General features: G+C 53.9%; 10 protein-coding genes across 10 annotated transcripts; 5 read left to right on the top strand and 5 right to left on the bottom strand.

The window, feature by feature from the left end:
* The first annotated feature begins 280 nt into the window (after nt 1–280).
* On the top strand, nt 281–1,200 carry BO94DRAFT_531447 (Mg-dependent acid phosphatase). Its single transcript, XM_025610898.1, has 2 exons — nt 281–516; nt 689–1,200. The coding sequence occupies exons 1-2, from the start codon at nt 376–378 to the stop codon at nt 1,085–1,087; spliced, it is 540 nt and encodes a 179-aa protein (XP_025471231.1). The 5' UTR covers nt 281–375; the 3' UTR covers nt 1,088–1,200.
* A 181-nt stretch (nt 1,201–1,381) lies between these two features.
* BO94DRAFT_484523 (transferase hexapeptide domain protein) lies at nt 1,382–2,547 on the top strand. The gene has a single exon (XM_025608959.1). It carries the CDS (start codon nt 1,532–1,534, stop codon nt 2,354–2,356), a length of 825 nt encoding a protein of 274 aa, XP_025471232.1. The 5' UTR covers nt 1,382–1,531; the 3' UTR covers nt 2,357–2,547.
* On the bottom strand, nt 2,218–8,984 carry BO94DRAFT_484525 (putative filament-forming protein (Tpr/p270)). The gene is made up of 2 exons (XM_025608960.1): nt 8,467–8,984; nt 2,218–8,415 (listed from the first exon to the last, which is right to left on the bottom strand). The coding sequence occupies exons 1-2, from the start codon at nt 8,765–8,767 to the stop codon at nt 2,672–2,674; spliced, it is 6,045 nt and encodes a 2,014-aa protein (XP_025471233.1). The 5' UTR covers nt 8,768–8,984; the 3' UTR covers nt 2,218–2,671.
* Nucleotides 8,985–9,143: 159 nt separating this feature from the next.
* Nucleotides 9,144–10,473, top strand: BO94DRAFT_531449 (transcription factor TFIIE subunit TFA2). The gene has a single exon (XM_025610899.1). The coding sequence runs from the start codon at nt 9,372–9,374 to the stop codon at nt 10,257–10,259; it is 888 nt and encodes a 295-aa protein (XP_025471234.1). The 5' UTR covers nt 9,144–9,371; the 3' UTR covers nt 10,260–10,473.
* A 479-nt stretch (nt 10,474–10,952) lies between these two features.
* Nucleotides 10,953–11,765, bottom strand: BO94DRAFT_457357 (3,4-dihydroxy-2-butanone-4-phosphate synthase RIB3; the record flags this gene model as incomplete). The annotated part of the gene is made up of 3 exons (XM_025607741.1): nt 10,953–11,460; nt 11,519–11,636; nt 11,702–11,765. 3 exons carry the CDS (start codon nt 11,763–11,765, stop codon nt 10,953–10,955), a joined length of 690 nt encoding a protein of 229 aa, XP_025471235.1.
* A 654-nt stretch (nt 11,766–12,419) lies between these two features.
* On the bottom strand, nt 12,420–14,892 carry BO94DRAFT_276303 (uncharacterized protein). Its single transcript, XM_025606595.1, has 2 exons — nt 14,677–14,892; nt 12,420–14,575 (listed from the first exon to the last, which is right to left on the bottom strand). Exons 1-2 carry the CDS (start codon nt 14,717–14,719, stop codon nt 12,585–12,587), a joined length of 2,034 nt encoding a protein of 677 aa, XP_025471236.1. The 5' UTR covers nt 14,720–14,892; the 3' UTR covers nt 12,420–12,584.
* A 255-nt stretch (nt 14,893–15,147) lies between these two features.
* On the bottom strand, nt 15,148–17,368 carry BO94DRAFT_531451 (putative serine/threonine protein kinase). The gene is made up of 2 exons (XM_025610900.1): nt 16,972–17,368; nt 15,148–16,895 (listed from the first exon to the last, which is right to left on the bottom strand). The coding sequence occupies exons 1-2, from the start codon at nt 17,055–17,057 to the stop codon at nt 15,383–15,385; spliced, it is 1,599 nt and encodes a 532-aa protein (XP_025471237.1). The 5' UTR covers nt 17,058–17,368; the 3' UTR covers nt 15,148–15,382.
* Nucleotides 17,369–17,826: 458 nt separating this feature from the next.
* Nucleotides 17,827–19,325, top strand: BO94DRAFT_531453 (putative ubiquitin conjugating enzyme (UbcK)). Its single transcript, XM_025610901.1, has 3 exons — nt 17,827–18,262; nt 18,346–18,678; nt 18,732–19,325. Exons 1-3 carry the CDS (start codon nt 18,156–18,158, stop codon nt 18,835–18,837), a joined length of 546 nt encoding a protein of 181 aa, XP_025471238.1. The 5' UTR covers nt 17,827–18,155; the 3' UTR covers nt 18,838–19,325.
* On the top strand, nt 18,801–19,339 carry BO94DRAFT_276348 (uncharacterized protein). Its single transcript, XM_025606596.1, has one exon. It carries the CDS (start codon nt 18,945–18,947, stop codon nt 19,245–19,247), a length of 303 nt encoding a protein of 100 aa, XP_025471239.1. The 5' UTR covers nt 18,801–18,944; the 3' UTR covers nt 19,248–19,339.
* Nucleotides 19,340–19,652: 313 nt separating this feature from the next.
* BO94DRAFT_484541 (NupC/NupG family nucleoside CNT transporter) lies at nt 19,653–21,913 on the bottom strand. The gene is made up of 4 exons (XM_025608961.1): nt 21,882–21,913; nt 21,495–21,806; nt 20,180–21,431; nt 19,653–20,081 (listed from the first exon to the last, which is right to left on the bottom strand). The coding sequence occupies exons 2-4, from the start codon at nt 21,788–21,790 to the stop codon at nt 19,797–19,799; spliced, it is 1,833 nt and encodes a 610-aa protein (XP_025471240.1). The 5' UTR covers nt 21,791–21,806; nt 21,882–21,913; the 3' UTR covers nt 19,653–19,796.
* Between the last annotated feature and the right edge of the window lie 373 nt (nt 21,914–22,286).

Below are 22,286 nucleotides of genomic sequence, written 5' to 3' on the forward strand. Positions count from 1 at the left end.
ATGAACTAGGAAGGAGGAGGTAATGAGGAGATAAGAATAAGGGGGTAATAATAATAACGCAGATACTCGAACAGAACACGGAAGGGAAGCTGGAAGGGAGTGGAGGAAGTTGAGGGATGTTCGTGTGGTCAGGCAAAAATGAGTTGCGGATCCATGTATGTGAATACTACTTAATACTAATGACGGGGAATAGCCAATGAAGTTCTGCGAGTGAAACCTTTCACCTTTCTCCTCAGGCCTTGCAGTATCTAGTCCTTCATCGCTTCCCCGCACGTGACCCCCTCATTCCATCGCCTTCAGCTTCTCCAGCCCAGACATTCATTCATTCATCCCTCCTCGACCCTGGAATCCCAGCCACACAAATCCCCAGCCATGATGCGCACCAAAAGAACCAACACCCAACCATTGGAGGACGCCTTCATCTCCCCCGCCACCTTCACCGACGGCCTGCCCCTCCCGAAACTCATCGCCTTTGATCTCGACTACACGCTATGGCCATTCTGGGTCGACACGCACGTCAGCGCCCCATCAAGCCTCGCGATAACAATTCCCGCTGCACTGATCGGTACTTCCCCCTTCCCCATCCCCTCTTTCTCTCTCTCATCCACACCACTAATTCACCAACCACAGCTGGAACGAATCCTTCGCCTTCTACCCCGCCGTCTCATCCATCATCTACGCCTGCAAGAGTAAGAATATCCCACTGGCCCTGGCCTCCCGCACGCACACCCCCGATCTCGCCCGCGATATGCTCAAAGCCCTACACATCATCCCCACGTTCTCCGACAACCCGGCCGCGAAGACCAAGTCGGTGCGCGCATTGGATTACTTCGACTACGTGCAGATCTTCCCGGCGAACAAGACACAGCATTTCTCGCGCATTCAGCAGGCGAGTGGGGTGTCGTATGAGGAGATGTTGTTCTTCGACGATGAGGCGAGGAATCGGAATGTCGAGACGGAGTTGGGGGTGACATTCTGTTTGGTGAAGGATGGGATGACAAGGGAGGAGGTGGATCGGGGGGTGCGGGCGTGGAGGAAGAGAAATGGGATTAAGTCGAAGAAGGAGGGGGGGGAAGAGGAGGAGTGATTTTATTCCAGTTGGATTGATTGTAGATATGGGATTTGATGTTGGCGTTTGGTTATCTGATAGAGGTTTAGATCATGAGATACCCGGATGGGATGATAAATATTGAATATATATATAGGATACAATATACACTGTTATCAGAGACCCTAACTGCAAGTTGGAGAGAATATTCTTGTACGGGTTGTGGTTCTGGACTCCCTCCAACTCGTCCGTGCCGTCTCCGCCAACTCATTCCACCTCCGCGGACTTTTGACTTCTACCCTTCACCACCACCACCACAACAACAAACAACTACTACAACACAACCCACCCACCCACCAATCAACAATACCATACCAACGAATCCACTCTCAACCCCCTCTCATCCTCACCTTTATATCCTCCTTCTCCAACCATCTACACAAAAATAACAACAACCCCACCACCCCGACCAATCCAAACAAAATGGACCCCCGACACTCCCAAACCTCACCAATCCCACCACCACCACCCCCCAAAGAACCCTCATTAACACCAACAACGCACCTCAAACCACCACACACCCAGCCTCACTCCCACCATCACCACCACCAACAACCCCACCCACACCCACACCCACGCCCCTCCCAATCGCACCCTCCCGTCCGCGCCCCCATAACCGCGCACCCCAGCGCCACAATCTCCGAAACGACTCTCATCCAAGGCTCGCACCCGATCTCCATCGGCTCGGGAACCATAATCCACCCACGAGCAAGAATCTACTCCCACGAAGGTCCCATCATTATCGGAAACGGATGCATAATCAGCGAGAAGAGTGTTATTGGGGCGCCGTTACCACCACCACCACCTGCCCCTGCCTCGTCCTCATCCTCACAAGGAGACGAGAAACCCATCCTGCCGACACGGATTTCCTCGAACGTGACTATCAGTCCCTGTGCGCAGGTTCTCCCAGGGGCACATATCCATTCATGTTGCGGGATCGAAGCGCATGCTGTTGTTGGACGGCGGGCGGTGATAGGGTCCCATTCGAGGGTTTGTGCCGGGTGTGAGGTTGCGCCGGGGGATGTGGTGAAGGAGTGGATGGTTGTTTGGGGGGGTGCGGGTGGGAGTGAGGGGCAGAGGAGACGGGTGAGGGTTACGGGGAAGGTGGAGTCGAGTTTGAATGTTGGGGCGAATGCGAATACTGGGAATGGGGGGCTGGAGGGGAGGGTGATTGAGGATGCGAGGTTGATGGTGTTGCAGAAGGAGAGGGAGGCGTTGGTGAGGTTGATTGGTGGGAGGAGGAGGTAGATCGGATATTATGTTTTGATATGAGGGTTGAGTTGGGGAGATGGGGATTGAAGATTAGGTTAGTGGAGGGGATATCCATGGAAAGGGAGCGGTTGTTATGGTTGATACATGTGTTTCCTGCTCTATACCCATCAATATGATATTATCACTACAGGTTCTGTACATTTGACAGTACCCTAAACATCTAAGCTCCTTACAAGATACACAATAAAACAAAAGAAATATAAAGATCCCTTGACGATGGTTAGACATTCACAAACCCCATTCCAGCACACATTTAGCATACAGTACATAAATCACCCGCTTTCACGATATCTAAGAACCCCGGGCATGGCCACCTCCCCTCATCCGCTTTCCACCCGCTCCACCCTCGCCTCCAGCTTCTCCTCCATCCTCGCGAGCACGCTTGTTGCCCTGAGGAACAAACTGACGAGCATGTGCATTCAGATTACGGCCTGGACTAGCCTGCCCTTGCTGCGGTGCATTGGCCTGCACATTCTGATTGCCGCCACGGCCGTGGCCTCCTCGTCCTCCACGGCCCCGGGGCAGACCGGAGCCGCGCTGGCTTGGAGCCTGCTGTGCCTGTGCTTGTTGGCTCTGTCCTTGCGCCTGCTGTTGCGGTTGTTGCTGGCCGAAAGGATTCTGCTGTTGAGAACCACCGCGGCCGCCGGTCCTACCACCTCTAGCGACTGGCAGTCCGGATGAGAGCGCTCGCAAGACCGCAGGAGCAGTGCCGGCCGGAGGCTTGTTAGGCAACGACGCGGGCTGCTTGTTTTGACTCTGACCAAATGGGTTCGGGGGACCATTGGTTGCTGGCTGCTCGGCCGGAGGTTGCTGCAGCGCTGTGGCGTCCTCCACTTCAGTGGCAGGCGATTCGGCCGTGGTTCCTGCAGCAGGCTCGGCAGGGACTTGGGCCTGGGTTGCAGCTGCCGGGGTAGCTGCCGGAGTAGCCGCAGGAGTAGCTGCCGAAGCGGGTGATGGCGAGGGCACAGCCGGGGCATGCTGGACGGGTTGGGATGCATTGGCCACAGGGGACGGGGCTGGCGCCGGGGAGGCCACCACAGGCTTGGCTTGCGCAGCTGGAGGAGCCCTGGTGACCTTGGCCACCTCCCACACCTCGACCACGGGCTTCTGCGGCGTTTCCGTAGCAGCTTTCTGGACCACGTCGATCTTGGCCTGCGCGGTCCTGTATCGGGTGTCCAGCATACTCAGCTTGGCCAGCGATTTTTTATCTGACAACTCGACGGCCGCCTTAATCTTCTCGTCCATACCCTCGTCGTGGGCCTTCTTCAGCGCTTCTCGCTCCACGTTGAATTTCTGCTCCAACACCACAATGGCCTCCTGGCTCGCTTGCGTCTCTTGTTTGTCGGATTCCTTCTGCTTAGCCACCTGGGTGCGGATGTTGCTCCGAATGATATTGCGAATCGTTTCGTTCTTGGCAACAAGCTCCCGGGCTTGGGCGTCCGTCAGCTCAGGGAGGCCAACTTCCTTGGAAGGCGTGGCGGGAGCCGCAGGAGTTGCCGGTGTCGCAGGGACCTGTTCGGTCTTGGGAGCAGGGGTTCCGGGCTCCTGTGGAGCGGCCTGCTGACTAGATTTAATCCGCTCCATTTCCTGTCGGTGAGTAGCTCGGACCTCCGCCAGCTTGTTGTTGAACATCTCCTTCATCCTGTCCGACCGTTCCTTGAGCTTCGTCTCGTGCTCAGCATCCTTGGAAGCCAGAACCGCGTCCTTTTCGGCAAGTGCTGCCTCAAGACGGTGCACCTTCTCCTCCAGAGCCTTGACGCGCTGGTCGTCAGCAGCGACCGGCAGCTGCGTCGTTGGCGCAGGGAACTGGGATGCAGGAGTCGAATCGACTCCCGTGGTTGCTTCAACGACCGGTGCAGGTGCTGCCGGCTTCTCGGCCATCTTCGCCTTCAAATCGTTCAACTCCTCCCGGGTCGTCTTCAGCTCTTCCTGGATAACCTCCTTCTCCTGAATGACCGTGTTGAGCTCCACCTGCTTGGCATTGATACGACCGGTCAGCTCTTTGGACCGCGCCTTGAACTGGTCAGTGAGTTTCGTGCGCAGTTCTTGCACCCGATCCTCCGCGTGCTTCAGCTGTTCGGGGAATGCAGCAGCCTGGACCTGTAGAGTGTCGCGAGCCGCGATAGCCTCGTCGCGTTCCTTTTCCAGCGTGGCAAGGTTCTCCTTCAGACCTTCCATTTCCGCCGGGTCTACACGATCATACTTCTGCAGAATATTCTGCGTGCGTTGTTGCCACCGGTCCCGGTCATCCTGCAGCAGTTTCAGCTCGCCGTCCTTCGTCTCCACCACATTCTCTAGCTCCCTGATTCTCGTTTCCAGTGGCTGTATTTGTTCAACAAGTTTATCGATGCGGGAAGACTTTTCTGCCAGCGAGGTTTCTGCTTGCTTGACCTGGTTGCGCAGCGTGACGCTGCTCTCGCGGAACAGGTTCAGTTCGTTCAGAGTATCCATCAATTTGTTGTGGTTCAAAGCGCTATGTTCACTGTCTGCAGCCGCCCGGCGCTGCTGCTCGAGCTTAAGCCGCGCCTCATCAAGCTGAGTCTGAGTGTATTCAAGTTGTTGACGAAGACGCTTGCTTTCCTGGGTCGACAGATGGTACTGCACGTCAACAATCTCCTTCTCGCGACGCAGGAACTTGATCACCTCCTGGAGGCCTTCCAGATTAGGAGCGCCCGTTTCTCCATCCTCATCACCCTCGGGAATGTTGGCTCGGTCGCGCTGGAGGGCCGAGATCTGATTGGAAATGTTCTCCAGTTGGGTGTGAAGCAACGAGTTCTGGTGCAGAACCTCTTCGCGGCGTTTCTGCAGTTCGCCGAGCTCGCCCTCGTATCTCTCCTTCAGCTCGTTCCAACTTTCCTCCTTCTGAGAAAGGTCCTTCTTGTAAGTGTCTGCTTGCGTCCGTAGTTCGACCACTTCCAGCTTCAACTGATTGGCCTCGGAACGGACCAGTTGCAGGTTCTTCGCGGCCTCGGCATGCTTGACCAATTCACTTTCGTAGTTCTGTTGGGCGTGCTGGGCAATTTCGGCCTGTGCCTTGAGATCCTCCTGGTGGAACTGGGAGGCAGCAATTTGGCGTTCATTCTCATCCTTTAATCTGGTCATTTCTGCGTCCAATGTGGCCTTCTGTTCCTCCAGGCGTCGGCCAGCCTCCCCGTGTTCGTCACGCAGCTTGGTAAGTTCGCTGTTCGTTGTGGAAAGTTCGGACGAGATCTCTTCAATCCGCTGTTCAAGATCCTGAATCTTCTTGTCTTTCTCTTCAATGAGACTGTCTGTTTCCTCCCGGTACTGTTCCTGAGTCTCCGTCATAGACTGCAGGCGTTCCTCGCTCTGCTGACTGATAGCCTTGTAGTCTTCGACGCGCTCCTCGGCATGCTGGAGTTCCTGCTTGACCAGGTCCAAGTCACGCTTCAGCTCAGAGACCTCAATGCCCAGCTCCTGCTCGCGCGTCAATCCAGTCTCCTGGCCTTCCTCCGAAGTCGCAGGCGCTTCAGCAGGGGCAGCGGAGACGCTCGGCTTAGACTGCAGGACCTGGAGACGTTCTTCAGCGCTCCGCAGCTCGACAGTAAGCTCGTCGACCCTCGACTGCAAGTGATCTCTCGTCGTCTTCGCGGCGACCAGCTCTTCCCGAGCTGAGCCCAAGCTCGTGACCAAGTCGTCAATTCGCTTTTGGCTTTGCTCATGCTCGTATTCCCTGCGCAGCGCTGCCTTCTTCCCCTCCTCTACCTCATCGTTCAACTTCCGCTTGGTGGATTGGAGCTCCGATTCGAGAGACTCCACGCTGCCCTGCAGCCGACGACGACTCTCAGCGTCCGTATGCTCCCGCTCGTTAAGAATGGTCTGGAGGTTTGCGTTGAGAGAGTCAAGGCGGCCTCTCTCGTTCCGCAAAGTCTCGTTGTCTTCAATGAGTCTCTTTTCAATGTTCTTCCAGAGATCCTTCTCAGCTTTGAGGTTTGCGTTCTCTCGCTGAAGGCTCTCGACGAGACCCTTCATCTCTACCAAGTCTTCGGCAGCTTGCTGGGTCTTGATATCTTGGCGGTTAGCGTTCTCGAAAAGCGTGGCGTACCGTTTCTGCAGCTCTGCATTTTCGCTCTTGAGCATACTGAAGTTGCTCTGAAGAAGCTCAGCTCTCTGAGTGGCGGCACCCAGCTGGCTGCTGGAACGGCTAATCTCGCTCATCAATTCACTGTTCTTCCGGGAAAGATCGTTGACTTGTTGTTTCAGGGCCGAGTGGTCGGTGGCAGACTCCTCGCGGAAGCTATCGAAGTGTGCCTGCACCTTGCGTAGTAAGTCAGCGTAGTCGGGGGAATCCTTCGCCTGCTCGTCCGAGGCAACTGGAGGAGCCGCGCCCAGAGGAAGGGACTGAGAGAAGACGGAAGCATCGCCGACAGTTTGACGACGACGGGTCAGCATGCTCCGGAAGGTGTCCCTCTCCTTGACATAGCTCTTGGTCTGAGCAACCAGATTGGCAATCTCATCCCGGTACGTCTGCACCCGGATTCTCAGGTCCTTCAACTCTTCCTGCTCTTGTTGACGAAGGGCATCCTGCTCGCGGGCTTCAGCACCCTCCATCTTATCTCCAAGCTCTCTCAGCATACGTCGGAGAGTCACATTCTGCTCTTGAAGCTCATGAAGATCCTTGAACGTCATCAGGTTGCGACTAATGAACCGTCCAGTTGGGTTGAGATCCGCAGAAGAGTCATCAATCTCCTTGCGCGCAATCTTTTCGAGTTCCTCCCGATCGTAGGTGCCCTCGCCTTCCTTCAGAATAGCGTTCTCCAGGACCAAAACCTTGATCTGTGAGCTTAGATCCCTTAATTGTTGACGTAAGATGTCTCCCTCCCGGGCCAATCCCTCCACCTGGCCTTGCCATTTCCTTGCCTCCTTGGTAGCATCATCGCGTTCCTTTCCGGCGGTTTCCAAGATGTTCGACATCTCGACGACAGCGTTTTCAAGTCTGGCGTGATCCGCACGAAGTTCGTCAATCTCGGGCTTACTAGCCTCAAGATCTTGAACCATCTCGTCCAGGGTTGATCGAAGTTCCTGGTTTGTTTTCTGTTCCACCGCCAGCGATGTCCTCATTTTATCGTACTCGGTGTACATCTGTGTAAGAGTAAGTCCGCCCTTGCCGCGCGACGCTCTGGGTGAAAATGCGCCCACGGGGGTACTAGAACGCATCGGGGTACTTGGTCCTCCGCCATTGAGAGCGGGACTCATAGATCTCCGTCCGGCAAAACCGTCGGATTCAAGTTGGCTGACCGTGAGCTCAAGCTCCGCGACGCGACGCTCAGCGGCTTCTTTATCGACATGTTCCGTCTCGACTTCCACACGAAGCCGGGAGATTTCCTCCGCGGCATCCTCTCTTGCCTTATCCAGGGCCAGTTGGCATTCCTTGGCACGTTTCTTGGACGTTTCCGCAGAATTCGACTGCAATTGGGCCAGTCTGTTGGCGCTGTCCAATTCGATCCTGAACGCCTCCGCCGATTGTATGGCCTCTTCTCTGAGCTGCTGGATGCTGGAGAGCGCTTCTTCGTATCGCTGTTCCACCTCGTCCAGACGGCTTTTAAGAGCATTCTCGCTGCGCCTCAAAGAGTCAACGGTTGCACTGATCTCCTCGTTTTCACGTTGGAGCTCCGAAATCCGGGCGCTCTTCTCCTTGCGGAATTTCAGGTATTCGGCGGACTTCGTTTTCAACTCCGTCTCGAACCACTCGTTGTTCTTCTTTGTTAGATCCAAATCCTGCTGGAGGCTCTGCTCGCGGAACTTGGCGCTGGCGGATGCAGAATTTGCGGCTTGGAGGTTCTGCTCGGCGGTGGACAATTCGCGTCTCAGTTCGATGGTTTTCTTGTGCTGCGTAGAAAGTTCCTCGGCAAGTTTGTCATAGGCCGCGGATTTAGATTCGAGAAGAGATAGGGTGTCCCGGTTGGAAGCTTCGAGTGAGGCGATGCGAGACTTTAGTGAGCTTACTTCGGACTCGCTGGACGTAGAGGACGACTTGAGTGAGGAAATCTCGGATTCCAGAGACGATCGAGCATTTTCTGCAAAATGTAAGTAATCGCATGGTGGCGGAACCATTTCCGTTGACTAACCGGACTCGTGGAGTTTCTTCCTCGTCTCTTCGACTTCAGCATGACCCTTCTCGACCGAGCTCTTCAGGACCTTGATTTTGCTGTCGCTAGAGCGAACGGCGTTATCCAGCTCCACCTCGAGACGTATCTTGTCGGATTTGAGCTCATCGTGTTCGCGTGCCTTCTTGGTAATGGCTTCGAAGAGCTGAGTGACTAGCTCGATCGTGGGAGCTTGGGCGAGGGTGCTCAGCGTCGACTCAGCCACAGCGTAGTGGGAAGAAAGAAACGGTAGCTCAATTGTAGCAGCAGCCATGATTACCATGGGCTGTCCGCAGCAATAGCTGCTAGATGATGGGGACTAATGCGATTGTTGAGCTATGTCGAGCCGCAACTGAGGGGATGAAATGGGGACAGGATGAATGGTTGAGTTCAGTCTGCGGCGCGTTGAAGATAAATTCCCCTTAGTGTGAGCGCACAGACTCCAGGTAGCCAGCTAGGCCATGAATGGGCGTGGGGGAAAGGGAATGGGGATTTGTGAATGAGAAACAATGGAGGTTCCGATGAGATGGACGACCAGCGAGGACGACGAGAGGCTCCCTACTATATCCGGTTAGCGCACATTTAAGGTCACGTGCAAGGCTTTCCGCCTCAGGCTGGCACGCCCCCGGCGGCCTCGCAAAGTCTCCCGCCGGCGATGACGAGGATCTTTCCTTCATCTCCCTCTCACCCCACCGGCCTTTCTCTACCTCCAGGAGACTGGCTCACTCATATTTGCTCTCATATGAAATACCACGGTCGTTAACAGAGCTCATCTGTGCTCTCCCAGAGCGAGGCCTCGCCTCAACCTCACCTGGCCCTTGGCCCCAACCTTCTACGTTCCCTTCTCAGCTCAGCAGTGACCTCGGTGCTTCCCCTCAGCCGCCAACATGTCGCATCTCCAACAGCAGCTAAAGAGCTTCAATGCTGGTGTCGTCGACTATGCAGCCCGTATGCCGGCACAGCGGCGCTTCGTGCATAATAACAATAACAACAACTCAGCCAGCAGCTCCCAGCTTCCGTCTTCTACATCTACACCCACGCCAGGCGATGAAGCAAAGCGCAAACGGCATGATGCGGACATCGTCTACTCACAGCCCGCCAACACGGGCACGGGCAAGGACATCATGACTCAGGTTGTCTTTGCGATTGAGCACATGAAGTCGAAAGGGGTTCCTCTCAAGTTCGGCGATATCGTCTCCTATCTCTCCCTGCAGCACCGGGCCAATGATCAAGGCTACGTTCAGGCCCTTCGGAGCATTCTTAAGATGCACGAGAAGGTCCAGTACGACCCCAGCGGCGCAAACGGAGAAGGCACTTTCAGCTTCCGTCCCCCACACAACATTCGCACTGCGGAACAGCTCCTCCAGAAACTGCAGGCCCAGTCGACCGGTGCTGGCATGAGTGTTCGTGAACTCCGGGAGGGATGGCCGAACGTGGAAGACGCGATCAACAAGCTTGAGAAAGAAGGAAAGCTCCTCGTGACTCGGAACAAGAAGGATGACCATGCCAAGATGGTCTGGGCCAACGATCCATCCCTCATCCAGCACTTTGACAATGAGTTCCGTCAGATCTGGGAGAAGATCAAGGTTCCGGATCAGCAGGCTGTTAAGGAGGAGCTGGAGAAGGCTGGCATTGTTCCCACGAACAAGAACAAGGTCGTCAAGGCCCGGCCGAAGATGGAGCACAAGAAGGTGAAGAAGCCTCGGCGCAGTGGCAAGACTACTAACACCCATATGATGGGCGTTTTGAGGGATTATTCTCACCTCAAGCGGTAGTGTCGGGGTTTCACTTTATTTTTAAAAGTATGCCAACTGTCTCTGGGATTGGCTTACATTGCATTATATTGGCGTTCATGGGGTAATAGACATGGGAGTGTGGTTTGGTGCGTTATTCTTACTCCGGCAGTGGCCCTTCCGGTTGTGGTGGCTCTTATGTAAAACTATACAGCAAAATCGATACCCGAATAATTCATGATTTATAGACTGGCTGGTTCTCTCTATATTTCAGTATTCCTCTCTAGCTTGATCCCTAATCCCCCAAGTTTCCGTCTTTCCTTACTAGAGGTACTCTATTCTCTTATCTATTTTGCTCTCTATAGGTAGTCCATATGGGTGTCTTTAGTCTTCGGCAAGTAGTTATGTATACATCTAAGTCCAACTCCAAGTCCACATTCAAAGCAACAAGACAATTCTATTGACGAGATCCGCTCCCTTGTCCAAAAACCTCGAGTCTATCCGGCCCCCTTTTTCGATTTCCTTTTTGATGCATCCGGTCCCAGAAAGGTAACAAAGAGATATAAAACAGTGGGAAGCATGCATGTACAATGCCACTAAGACCAACAGAGAACAAGAAGAAAGGGAAAAGAAAATAGAGATAGAACAGGAAGAACAATAGAAAAAGAGTAAAGATACAAAACACCACCAACATGCAATCAATATCCAAGAGGGCAAAACCGAAAGAACAGACACTCACTGCCCATTCACACCCTCCACTCTCTCAACATACTCGACCAAATCCTCAATCGTACAGACCTTGATCCCCCACTTCTTTCCGAATCTCAAGCACCCATCACGTCTCATCATACCATTATTCCCCCCAATCTCCGCAACTCCCTCCACGACCTCTCCATCCTCCACCAACTCCGCAATCACACCTGCCTGCATCTTCCCCGCCAACCGACAAAACTCAACCGCCGCCTCTGTATGTCCCCTGCGCTCTCTGACACCTCCGCTCCGCGCCCGCAGCGGGATAACATGTCCCGGTCGGCGCAGATCTTCAGCGCGGGCTGTCGGCGATCCCAGAATCCGGCATGCTAGGGCCCGGTCCTGCGCCGATATACCTGTCGTCACGGATGCGTCGCTCGCGTCCACGGACACGGTGTAGGCGGTTCCCTTGGGGTCGGCGTTCTCGGTCACCATCTGGGGGAGGTCGAGGCGCTGTGCGATTTCGGGGGTAACGGGGGCGCAGATCAAGCCGCTGTTGTAGGTTTGGTAGGTTAGATGGATGTCAATCGGGTAAGAAGGGGGGGAGGTACCTTGTGTGGCGAACGAGGAAGGCCATTTGCGCCGGAGTGATCGATTCGGCGGCAATGATAAGATCACCTTCATTTTCGCGGTCTTGGGAGTCGAGTACGATGATGAATTCGCCGTTTTCTGGTATTGCGTGCTTGTTAGTGGGATTGCCCCGCGGTGTCGGTAAAAGAGGATGGATGACTCACTGAAGGCTGCTATTGTGTCCTCGATAGAGTCGAATTGGTGGGCTGGGTTCGAAGGAGAATGCATCTTGATATTGAATTGGTTCGATTTGGGTAGAAGATTTGGTTGTGGATTGTGCCCCTCGTTGCGGAATTGGAGGTGGGGTTGGCTTCTGCTTTGGTAGGTGGGAGGGATTCGTGCTACCTTGGTGGGCTTCTTGGTGCAAAGGGGATTGATAGGACTGGAATTGAAGGCGCGTGTGCGAATTGGTTTTTATATGCGTGGAAAAGCTCAATGGCTAATAGTAACTGTGCTCAATGGTAGTAGTGGTGCAATTGCGATTATGACACGATGCCAGGCCGGAGGACTATCTATCGGGGAGCGGAGATTCGGAGGCTCGGACTCGGAGATGGCGGGGGCGTGAAGGGTATAGGATTTCTCTTGGAGATAAGAGTTCTTAAGGAAATGGCAGTTGGGAAATGGTGGAATCGGGACAATAAAACGATGCAGGAGAGCACGAGGACCCAGGAGACTTTGAAAGAACACGAAGGAAGGCGAAATGAACGGGCTCACTAATGGTTTGTCAGAAGCCAGTCATCGCGGGTGGCCGAGGCCGTTCCGGCTAACGACGAGGCCGTTGGTCTCCATCGCCTGCCCGAAAACGGCGGAAACTAGGCAATAACTCGGTTCACCAGCTGATACTGTGTTGTTTTATCCCCGCTCTCTAGATAACATTTCATGATTCTATCTAAGTAAAGGGGTATCGCCACTCATAAACATCAAGCCCGAACTGGAGGTATCATTCAATCAAACCAACGATCATGCCAAAGGACGCATGTAGATGACGGTAACAACAAGCATTAAATCAAATGCGCTTCATCGAGTTTCGAAGAGGGTGCAATCAAGTCACAGTCCCAGTCCGCCCATCCGCCTCACCTCGTCGGCCTGCCTCTCCAGTGCCCTCCGCATCATCGTGGTATATTCTTCTTCCCGCTGCCGTAACTCTCGTCTTTTTTTGCGTCTCACCTCGCGCTCGGCTTCAGGGACGTTCCCGTCCATAGCCATGTCTTCATCTTCATCGTCCAGGTCCAAATCCGCATCTGGGACGTTGGAGAACCTAACGCGTCCGAGGTGTTCTCCAGTCCAGACAAGGAGCTCATCGCCTGTTAGGCTGCCACCGGTCGGAAGGACCTTTCGAGCAACCTCACCCTCGCTACGAGACCGCGACAAGCTACCCCAGAGGCCGGGTGTGTCTCCGTCTTCACCCTCAGCACCAGTGCTAGTTCCTGAGCGAATAGATGCTTCCCCGTTGGGCTGTCCATACCACCTGCGCTGCGGCTGGTAGGCATTGATGTTCAGGCGGCGAACTTCAGCCCGCCCATCGCGCTCGACCCATTTGATGTTGCCATCTGCGTCGGAGTAAACAATCCGGGTCCCGTGTGATTCGACTGAGAGCACCTTCGATCTGGCGACACTCTGCCGGTTCTGGTACACCGTAGACAGACTGGATGAACAGCCCGAAGGATCAGCCTTGATGTTGTTCCCGGAAGGGGTAAGGTTGTAGAGCTCAAGAGAACCCCGTCCTTTGTAGTCACCGCAGGCTACCAGTTTATGTGAAGCTGGGAACTCGGAGTTGGAGAAGACAGGGAATCGCGGCGCAGGAACAGCAGCAAGCCCGCAGAGCTGGCCACCGGAGTGAATTGTGTTTTGTAGCCGCGGAAAAAAGCGACGGTCGTATTGTAAGATGCTTGGGAAACGGCCTGCAAGAAATATCGAATTCACATGTGGCGCAGGAGGGTGTAGGAGAGACAGAGGTCCGGGTTGGAACAACGGTGCGTAGTTGTCACTATTGTTTGAAGGGTCAGGGCTTCGTATCCGGTGCGGAGGCCGGCCGTTTGGTTGGAGTTGCAGAAGAGGCGAGTCTGGAGGAGCATAGATCTGAGACTTGGGGACCAACGAAACAGTCGGCTCCTCGCAGCGTAGGTTAATAGCCTCTTCCTCCTCCGTCGCTGACATCCGCCCGTCGTAGATATGAAGACTCAGAGTGGTCGCCAGCGTCAACGGCACCGAATAGTCTGTCTCCTGGGACAATGCGAAAACAGACCAAGGAAAGCGTTGTTGAGAGATAACGCTGAGTGTCTCTAGGTCGACCTCGTTCAGGATGTTCCCGACGGCCAAGTAGGCTCTCCGACGCATGGAGTCCACGCTGACACATTCTCCAAGGTTCACAAATTCCAAGGCTTGCTTCGCTCCGGAGTTGTCCCGTCTTCCAGATCGGTTGGCCATCAAGATCCCCGGCGAGCTGACGCCGAGGACTTTACCCTTGGTGCTCTGGGATCCAATAGAGTGCGAGTGGTTGAGATCCCAGATGCAGACACTGCCATCATCAAGGGGCGCAACCACTTTGTTCTGCCTGGCAGAACTCCAGTCTCGAAGCAGTCCCATTCCTTTGACCTCACGGTATTCCTTTTTCCCACCTTGAGACACCCTTGTGAAGGGCTGCTGCATCCAGCTCAGCGAAATCGGCCCATTCCGAGCGATATACTCCGAGTACCAGTTCACATCTTCCCCCTCGCAAGACGGATCCCACGACGCCGCCGCTCTGGATCGCTGGCCATAAGATGGCGTTTGATCCAGACCTCCCGATCTACCCTCATTAGGCCGGGATGCACCTGGCTGAATGAGCGACCGTAGTGAGGTTTGACCTAGTGAGCGGAGAGAGGCCGTGGAGTTGGAGACGAGGCTTCCGGAAGTCCTGTTGGTGGCGGAACGCAAGGCTCCGGGAGCGCTCCATGACTCTTCGAAACAGTGGAGTCGCCAGAGATTATTGTCGCGGGCGACGGAGAACAGCCGTCTCGAGACGGATTGAAGCTGTACCCGCTCATGTGGGGTGAGATCTAAGGGGGCGTTAGCCTTGCTGTTGATGGTCTAGCACATGGCATGAAACCGGTGATGTGGGGTAGCATGGACCCTGGGATGAAGGGGGCGACGGGCGTACAGTCAATAATCTCGCAGAGAATCTCTACGGGGAGCTTCTCCATGGGTGAGGCTGGGGCAAGAAAACCATTGAGGGCCAAGCGGACTCATTTGGCTTGTGCGACGGGGGTGTAAGCAAAGGCCATAATTGCTTCTTGGGGATGAAGCTCCATTTTATCCCCCCACAATCCGCCATCTAGACCGGCGTCACGTGGTGATGTGCAGGCCGACCAGAATGAGTTGGCCGGCATGGAGTATCTACTCGAGAGTCATCTGGCATCGCCTGTCACCTTCGGTCCTGGGCACCATTTTTAATCCTGGGTAGGGTGCTTCTGAGCCTTATTGAGCCCCCAAAGGCATGGTCTAGAAGCCGCGGGTCTTTCCTCTCACTGTAACCCAAACTCCTGTGGCATGAGGAAATGGCTGGTACGGCATTCCAACGCTATCGGCGGCCGGCTATCTATATATAGCGATGGGCTTTCTCCCTCGGCACGGATTTTTGACTTTTCTCCGAAGCCTTCCATTCTCGTGGCACTATTAATTTTAGCCAGAATTAACCCCGGCAATTGGCCAGCTAACCTATTTCCCTTTCCTGCCCATTCCATACCCAATCATTATAAATTGCATTACTCGTACATTAACCGTCAGACGTGACATGAGACATGAAGCGACTGCAAAAACGTAGGTACCTAGTCAAGAGACCAAGCTACCCCGTCTCCAACCCCGTCCTAGTTGTCGGGCTTGAATACGGCATCCTTGCAGAGAACGGCTACCTTCTTGAAGAACCGACGCCATTCCAGCGGATCGCCCTTTACTTTCATGAATTCTATTTCAAAGAGGCCCTCCGACACACATTCGATCAGAACTTTGCCCTGCAGAGCACACATCCTTCCATCCCGGGTAACGATTCGAAGCATCGCCGCGCTGTCTCCCGCAGAAACGGCGGGAACTGTAGGAACAGGAACTCCAATACGATGAAGAGCCTCGCAGATGAGAGGGACCAATATTTTAAGCTCCCACGTGGAGAAGAATCGGGTCATAGTACGTGAAGGCACAATATCGTGGAACCGCTGAGCCTTCTGGGTCCGACTGAGCGGCACGGACGGATGAGGAGAAAACTGTGACATGGACGGCTCGTCCTCCAGCTGGTCGAGTGCTGACGTGTCGGATAATGGCCGTCCCAGCGGTTGTGTTGACGAGAACACATCTACCAATCGGGGCGTGTCCCAATCGACCAGCATGTCAGGCCTCGGCATCTCCGGTTGGGTCGAAGATATCCTTTGTTCCGAGTCAATGCCATCGCCCACATCAATGTCCATCCGCCCTCCACCAAAACTGCCTCCCTGGGGCCGAGCGAAGGGATCCTGGGAGAAATCGATATGTAGTGACTCGAACATGGTTGTAGCCAAGTTGATGGGATCCCTTAGTGTGCCATTGCGAGATAGGTATTTGTTTGGTCGCGTATACCAGGGATGCCTCCGCACATCTTCCAAGGAGAACCGGTTGGTCGGGTCGATATTCAGCATGCCACGCAGTAGTGAAAGAGTCGCTGTAGGTAACTGCTGCCAAAGCTCATCGGATGTTCGCCCGTTCGTCGCAAGGTATTCCTGAAATTCGTAACTGGTCTCTGTCGGACTATCCCACGGGGTATTTCCAGCCAAGAGGACAAAGAGGACGATCCCACAGGACCAAATGTCAACCAGGTCTGGTCGGTAGCCCGTACCTTTCATCATATTCTTGCTACTGCACGAGATCACCTCAGGAGCAATGTACGGCGGACTCCCACAGAAAGTGGTAGATAACTTTGTCACGCCCTTGTACTCAAACAACGTTGCCAACCCGAAATCTGCGATCTTCAGATTCCCATCGGCCGTCAACAGCATGTTCTCCGGCTTAATGTCCCGGTGCCCCACACCCTTCGAATGCATGTATCCCACGGCACTGATGAGCTGTGAGAAGTACACATGCGCGATATCCTCGCCGACGCCCTCGTCAGCCTCGATTTTGTCGAATAAATCGCCACCCTCGGCCAGCTCCATGGCGATCCACCGCCAGACGTCGTCCTCGCCAGTTTGGAAGAAGGATATTATGTTGTTGTGATCCCCAATATGTTTGTGAACTGTTGCCTCCATTTGCAGTTGTCGCGGGCTGACCTTGCCATGACGGGCGGCGTACTCTTTGTGGATGAACTTGACTGCGAAGACGGGATTGTCTGTGTAGGAGGGTACTGCTTTTTTGATGCTGCATCGTGAAGACTCGTCAGTGAGGGGTCATGTATGTCACACAGCAGGACTTGACAGAGCAAAATAGGCCATACCAAGCGTAGGCACCCTGGCCGATTGTTTTGGAAACGATTCGAAACGGCAGGTCATTCGGCAGCGGGGCCAGCTGAGAGTGATGCATGGTGGCAGAGACTCACGGGGACGGTCGAATTGTGACAGATCAACTGGACTTCACAGATCAAGATAGAGAAAAGCAATACTGAACCATGATCAAGTGGTGGTGGCAAGTATCAACGCAAGGGCGATAGAAGGAAGACGAAGCTGCTGGGAACGCGCGGGCGGAAACGCGAGAGCCACTTTATCCTCTTTGGGTAATCTGTTGATAGGCTGCTGCCGGGCGCAGCCTTCAGCGTCCCCAGCATGATGGAGATGTTTTTTTGCGGAGAAAAGAGAAAATGAGGATATTGAAATCGAAAGATGGAGGTATGGAACATCAGTACAGACTTGGGGGGATGCAGCTACGAGCATGAATCGACTAGTTGACCGCCTGATCTACTGTCGACATACTACTCTACTGTAGAGTGGCTGTCGTGCATCCCGTCAGTTGCATCTTGCTGGCTGTCCGCCATCTAGCCGGGCCCCGCCGCAGCCAATGACTGTAATCTACCACGGCGGGAGACAGAGCACCGGCATAGCACAGACATCCAGGTTAGACCTTTGATAGGATAATAGCCTTTGTCTATTATTGCTCAACAAGTCACCCAGCAACCTGACTAGTCGATGGACGAATCAATAGGATCAGAATCCAGATGCATGACGGTTGAAAGTGATCTGGACCGGTCATCTGGTGGAGATCCAACAGAATCCGTCGTGGCGGCGTTGCCCGGCGGATGGCCGAGTAAACAAAGGCTTCCCCCCCCCCATTATTGTCAATGTCGGGACTCGGGAGGGCGTTTTCCAACAGGTCTCCATATTTTGGCGATCTGATCTTAGCGGACAAACACCCTCTTCCTCCGCCTCGTCCTAAGTCCTAACGTTCCATCGCAGCCTGTTCAGAGTTGCCAGCACCGGGGGTTCATCGGGTGGGTCCAGCCAACTGTCCCGCTGCGTTCGGATCCGGCGTCATTCCAGACCAACAACTTTCTTCTTCTTCTTTCCTCTGCCGATTACGACGGTCCGTTAACCTTGACTGGCATTCTTCCCCTCCCGGAAACTCAACTCTCTTCGTCTGCTCCTCTTAAACCCCTTATTCACTCCCCTGTCTTTCTTCAACTTCAGAATGGACTACACCATGGAGGACACTCAGAACTCGGCTCCTGACGCCCACGAAGCGTCCAAGCTTAACCCCTCAGCCCAGAGGACCGACATCCAAGGCGTCACCAAGCGGTTCGTCCCACGATGCTGAATGCAGCCCGCAAACCCCTTCTTCTCCGGAATTCGGTATACTGATCATCATTCTCTCTCTCCAGCCTCCAAGCCGAACTGATGCAGCTGATGCTCTCCCCCTCCCCGGGAATCTCGGCCTTCCCAGACGCCGACGGCAACCTCCTATCCTGGACCGCCACCATCAGCGGGCCTACCGAGACCCCTTATGAAGGCCTCACCTTCCGACTCTCTTTCGCTTTCCCTAGCAACTACCCCTATGCTCCGCCCACCGTCCTCTTCAAGACTCCCATTTACCACCCCAACGTCGACTTCTCCGGCCGCATCTGTCTGGATATCCTGAAGGACAAGTGGAGTGCCGTCTACAACGTGCAGAGTGTCCTCCTCAGTCTGCAGAGTCTCCTAGGCGAGCCCAATAAGTAAGACCAACTCCCTCACACCGTTGCCCCCAACCCATGCTAACAATCCGCAGCGCGAGCCCCCTCAACGCCCAAGCCGCCGAACTCTGGGACACCAACCAAGAGGAGTACAAGCGCCACGTTCTGGCCCGCCACCGCGACATCGAAGACATCGAGTAAATATTTGTCTACGATCGTCCATTCGGCTGTTCCCGCAAACATGGAACGGTCCGACTTGCATTGCATGAGATCGGGGTCTGTGCGTTTGACTTGGGGGCAACGGTTGCATGGTGCATTCTGGCCTCGTCGCGGATGACGACAGAGCCGGAAGTCATGATTTGTTCTTTGCACCGATGATTTTCAGGAGTTCATGGGTTGGGGTGGGTTACGTTTGGGACCACGGTTGGAATGGAAATACAGGAGCCCCCGCGTGTCCCGGGAATAAATACCCTGCTTTGTTTTGTTGTTGTCGCTGCTGCTGTTACTGTTGCCAGTGGTTTCGTTTTTATTCTTACGTGGCCATGATGTTGAGGTTCCTTGGTAGCTTCTTCCTACTACATAGTCCAAGGCTGTCACTTGAACAAAGGTAGCTTCATTTGTATCTCTTGGAATATGAGATTGTTTATACTACTAGTACCATGTTGAGTCTTTAACGCACATACATGACACATATATATACAAGACAACCTATCAGATCTACACTCATCTCAGACATAGTACACTATGTAGGATGGAGTGCATACTGCGTAGTGCATACATCAACCCCACCAGCCACACCCATTCATGCATCAACAATGATCCCACCTACTTCTAGTAGTAGTATGTACCACAAACAGCCAACCAACCAATAATGACATTGTTCCCACAATACATACTACTACCCGCCTACCAATGATATCCCGCATATCCCTTACTACTACTATGTCTCTATCGACATGAACCTAACGGTACGCCCGAAAGACAATATCTCAATATCTCCAATCCATTCATCTATCCATGAATTCATTATTTCAATATGACTTAGTGTCGTCAGCAAAAAGAACCAACCCAACCAATCCACCTCTAAACCAAAAACAAAGTACATAGTTCTCGCAATCGCATCTATCACTACCATTCAACTCCCAATCCACCAACACACCCTACGAACTCGACCGCGCAAACTGTTGCTCATCCGTAATCAACATCCCCGCAATCGCAGCGCTAGTTAACGTGCTAATCGCTCCCGTGAGCATCGCACTCACCGCCACCCGGGAGACATCGCCTGAACGACTGGGCGCGAGTTGAGCGAGGACACCGATCTGGTTGCCCAGGGCACCGATGTTAGCGAAGCCGCAAAGTGCGTAGGTGGCGATGAGGCGTGAGCGGGCGGAGAGGTCTTGGTATTCGGGGTTGTTTTGGAGGGCGTTGTAGGCGACGAATTCGTTCTGGGTGGGGGTTTGGTTAGTTAGAGTGGGTTGGGTTGGGTAGATTGGGGGTTTTTGGAGGTGAGAAGGAGGGAGAAGGAGGAAGGGGAGAGGTTTACCATGACGATTTTTATGCCGATCAACTTGCCCACTTTGAGAAGGTCGCCATTCCGGGACACGCCGAGGAGAAATGCGATGGGATAGCAGATATATCCGACGATAAGCTCGATGGTTAATGGGGGGTTGTTGATGTTGAGGTAGTGACCCCACCAGGTGAGGAGGCCGTTGATTAGCCCGATGAGAGATATGATGCACAAGAGAGTCGCGGCGATCATCCCTGAAATTTTGAGCCCTAGCCAGGCGCCGTTAGCGAAGGCATGCAGGGCATTGGCAGGTTTGTCTTCGTCGTCATCGGGAACGACGACACGACCTGCTGTTAGGGTTTCTTCTTCCTCGGGCCAGCGTAGCTTGGATGCGGCTAGGGAGGATGGAATGCTCATCACACAGGAGGAGACCAGGGCTTGCGGGTTGACACCCATGCCGATGTAGGCGATGAGGACGGAGCCTGCGATGGTGGCGAATCCGGAGCACATGATCTGATGAACTTCGGCCATGGTGAGAAATGGGACGAAGGGTTTGATGAGCATGGCGGATTCGCCTTGGCCGATGAATGGTGAGGCTGCTGCAACGACGGCTTCCGCGCCGGAGACGCGCATGCACCAGAAGAAGAAGGTTGCGAACTTTCTGATCGCCCATTGCAGGACCGAGCTGTAGTAGAGGAGTTGGACTAGGGAGACGAAGAACAGGATGGCTGGAATGACGCCGACCAGGAACCAGGAGCTATGCTTTTCAGCCCATTCGGGTTCGATGAGGAAGTCGACACCTTGTCTGGCAAAGCCAAGAAGCTCCCTGGCAAGAGTAGAGATGATATTGAAAATGTCGTATCCAGCTTTGGTGCGCAGGACGAACAACGCGATAATAAACTGGACCAGCATACCAACAATGACTGTGTGCCAGACAATTTTCTTCCGGTTTCGGGAGCTGAGCCATAGAATAAAGAGGCAGACGACGAGGCCAAAGAGGCTGACGGCTCTGTCTGCCCGTGTGTTTTCATGTGTTTCGGGGGACGCGAAGGCTCCGACTAGGATCACGGCAATGGTTACCAGGGCCGCGCCTGGGATGCGAAACCTTTCTGGCACATAGCTAACAAGACGTGATGCAGTCTGGTTCCACACGAAAAAGACTGGTCTAGTGACCACGGAGATCGGAACATAGAGGAATATGAGACGCAGGGTGATGGCGAGATAGAGCAGAAATGGTATCAGCCAGCCCAAGTCAAAACGATGAAGGATGAGGCCAGTAATCCACCAGCTGAAAGTTGGATTGGGTGAGCTTGCTAGTCTTGATGGCAAGGGTAATGGACTCGAGACTCACCCTGTGAACAGGATCCAGATTGTGGCATATACTATATGCTTGGAGTACCTGGTTGCGTGCCGATGATACCATTTCTGGGAACCATAATTGATTCCAGCTTCCACGATGTCATTCTCTTTATTCTGAGGATATTCTAATGTAGTCTTTTTCGTATCAGCGGTATTGATGGCATCACTTTCGTCAACAGTCATTGGAGGAGCTGCTGCATGAGCATCTGTAGGCTGGGTTGGTTCGCTGCAAGGCTTAGATGTAATTGCGGTCATCTGGCTGGTCGCCAATGTCTTCTCGTCTACCATCTTTCGATGGTTGGCGCTACAGGGAGGAACCAATATGTCAGCCACAGCTCAAAGGATAGGAGGCTTTCTCGGGGTGTTTTTAGAATCCAACCTTGGAGTGAGAATTGGTTTCGGGGGAATGGCGCACAAACGGAGGAGAGCTTAGATGGATTTCTGGTAAGACACGTCGGATTGTGAAATGACCAAGAAGGCTTCAGCTTACCTTGGCCAAGACTATTGCCACATGAGGTTGTACAACATGAATCGGAGGAACCTTATCGATTGGCAAGGGGCATGCGGGGAGACTTGTGGCTTTGGGCAACCAGCCAGGGATGAAGCCACGGCAACTCCGGCGGTCGAGTCTTTTGATTTGCCAACCCGGTGTCACCTGGCTTTTTGCCTCCGGCTTTTTGATCCTGTGAATCAGTGAATGGCTGTTGTCTTGGTGTTCTGGGCATCGGTGCCCGACTGCGAAACTAACTCTGTGAATTACTCCAGGGAAATTGAACGGTACAAC

The sequence above is a fragment of the Aspergillus sclerotioniger genome (assembly GCF_003184525.1).
Source record: "Aspergillus sclerotioniger CBS 115572 chromosome Unknown BO94scaffold_4, whole genome shotgun sequence".
In the NCBI taxonomy this organism is placed as follows: domain Eukaryota; kingdom Fungi; phylum Ascomycota; class Eurotiomycetes; order Eurotiales; family Aspergillaceae; genus Aspergillus; species Aspergillus sclerotioniger.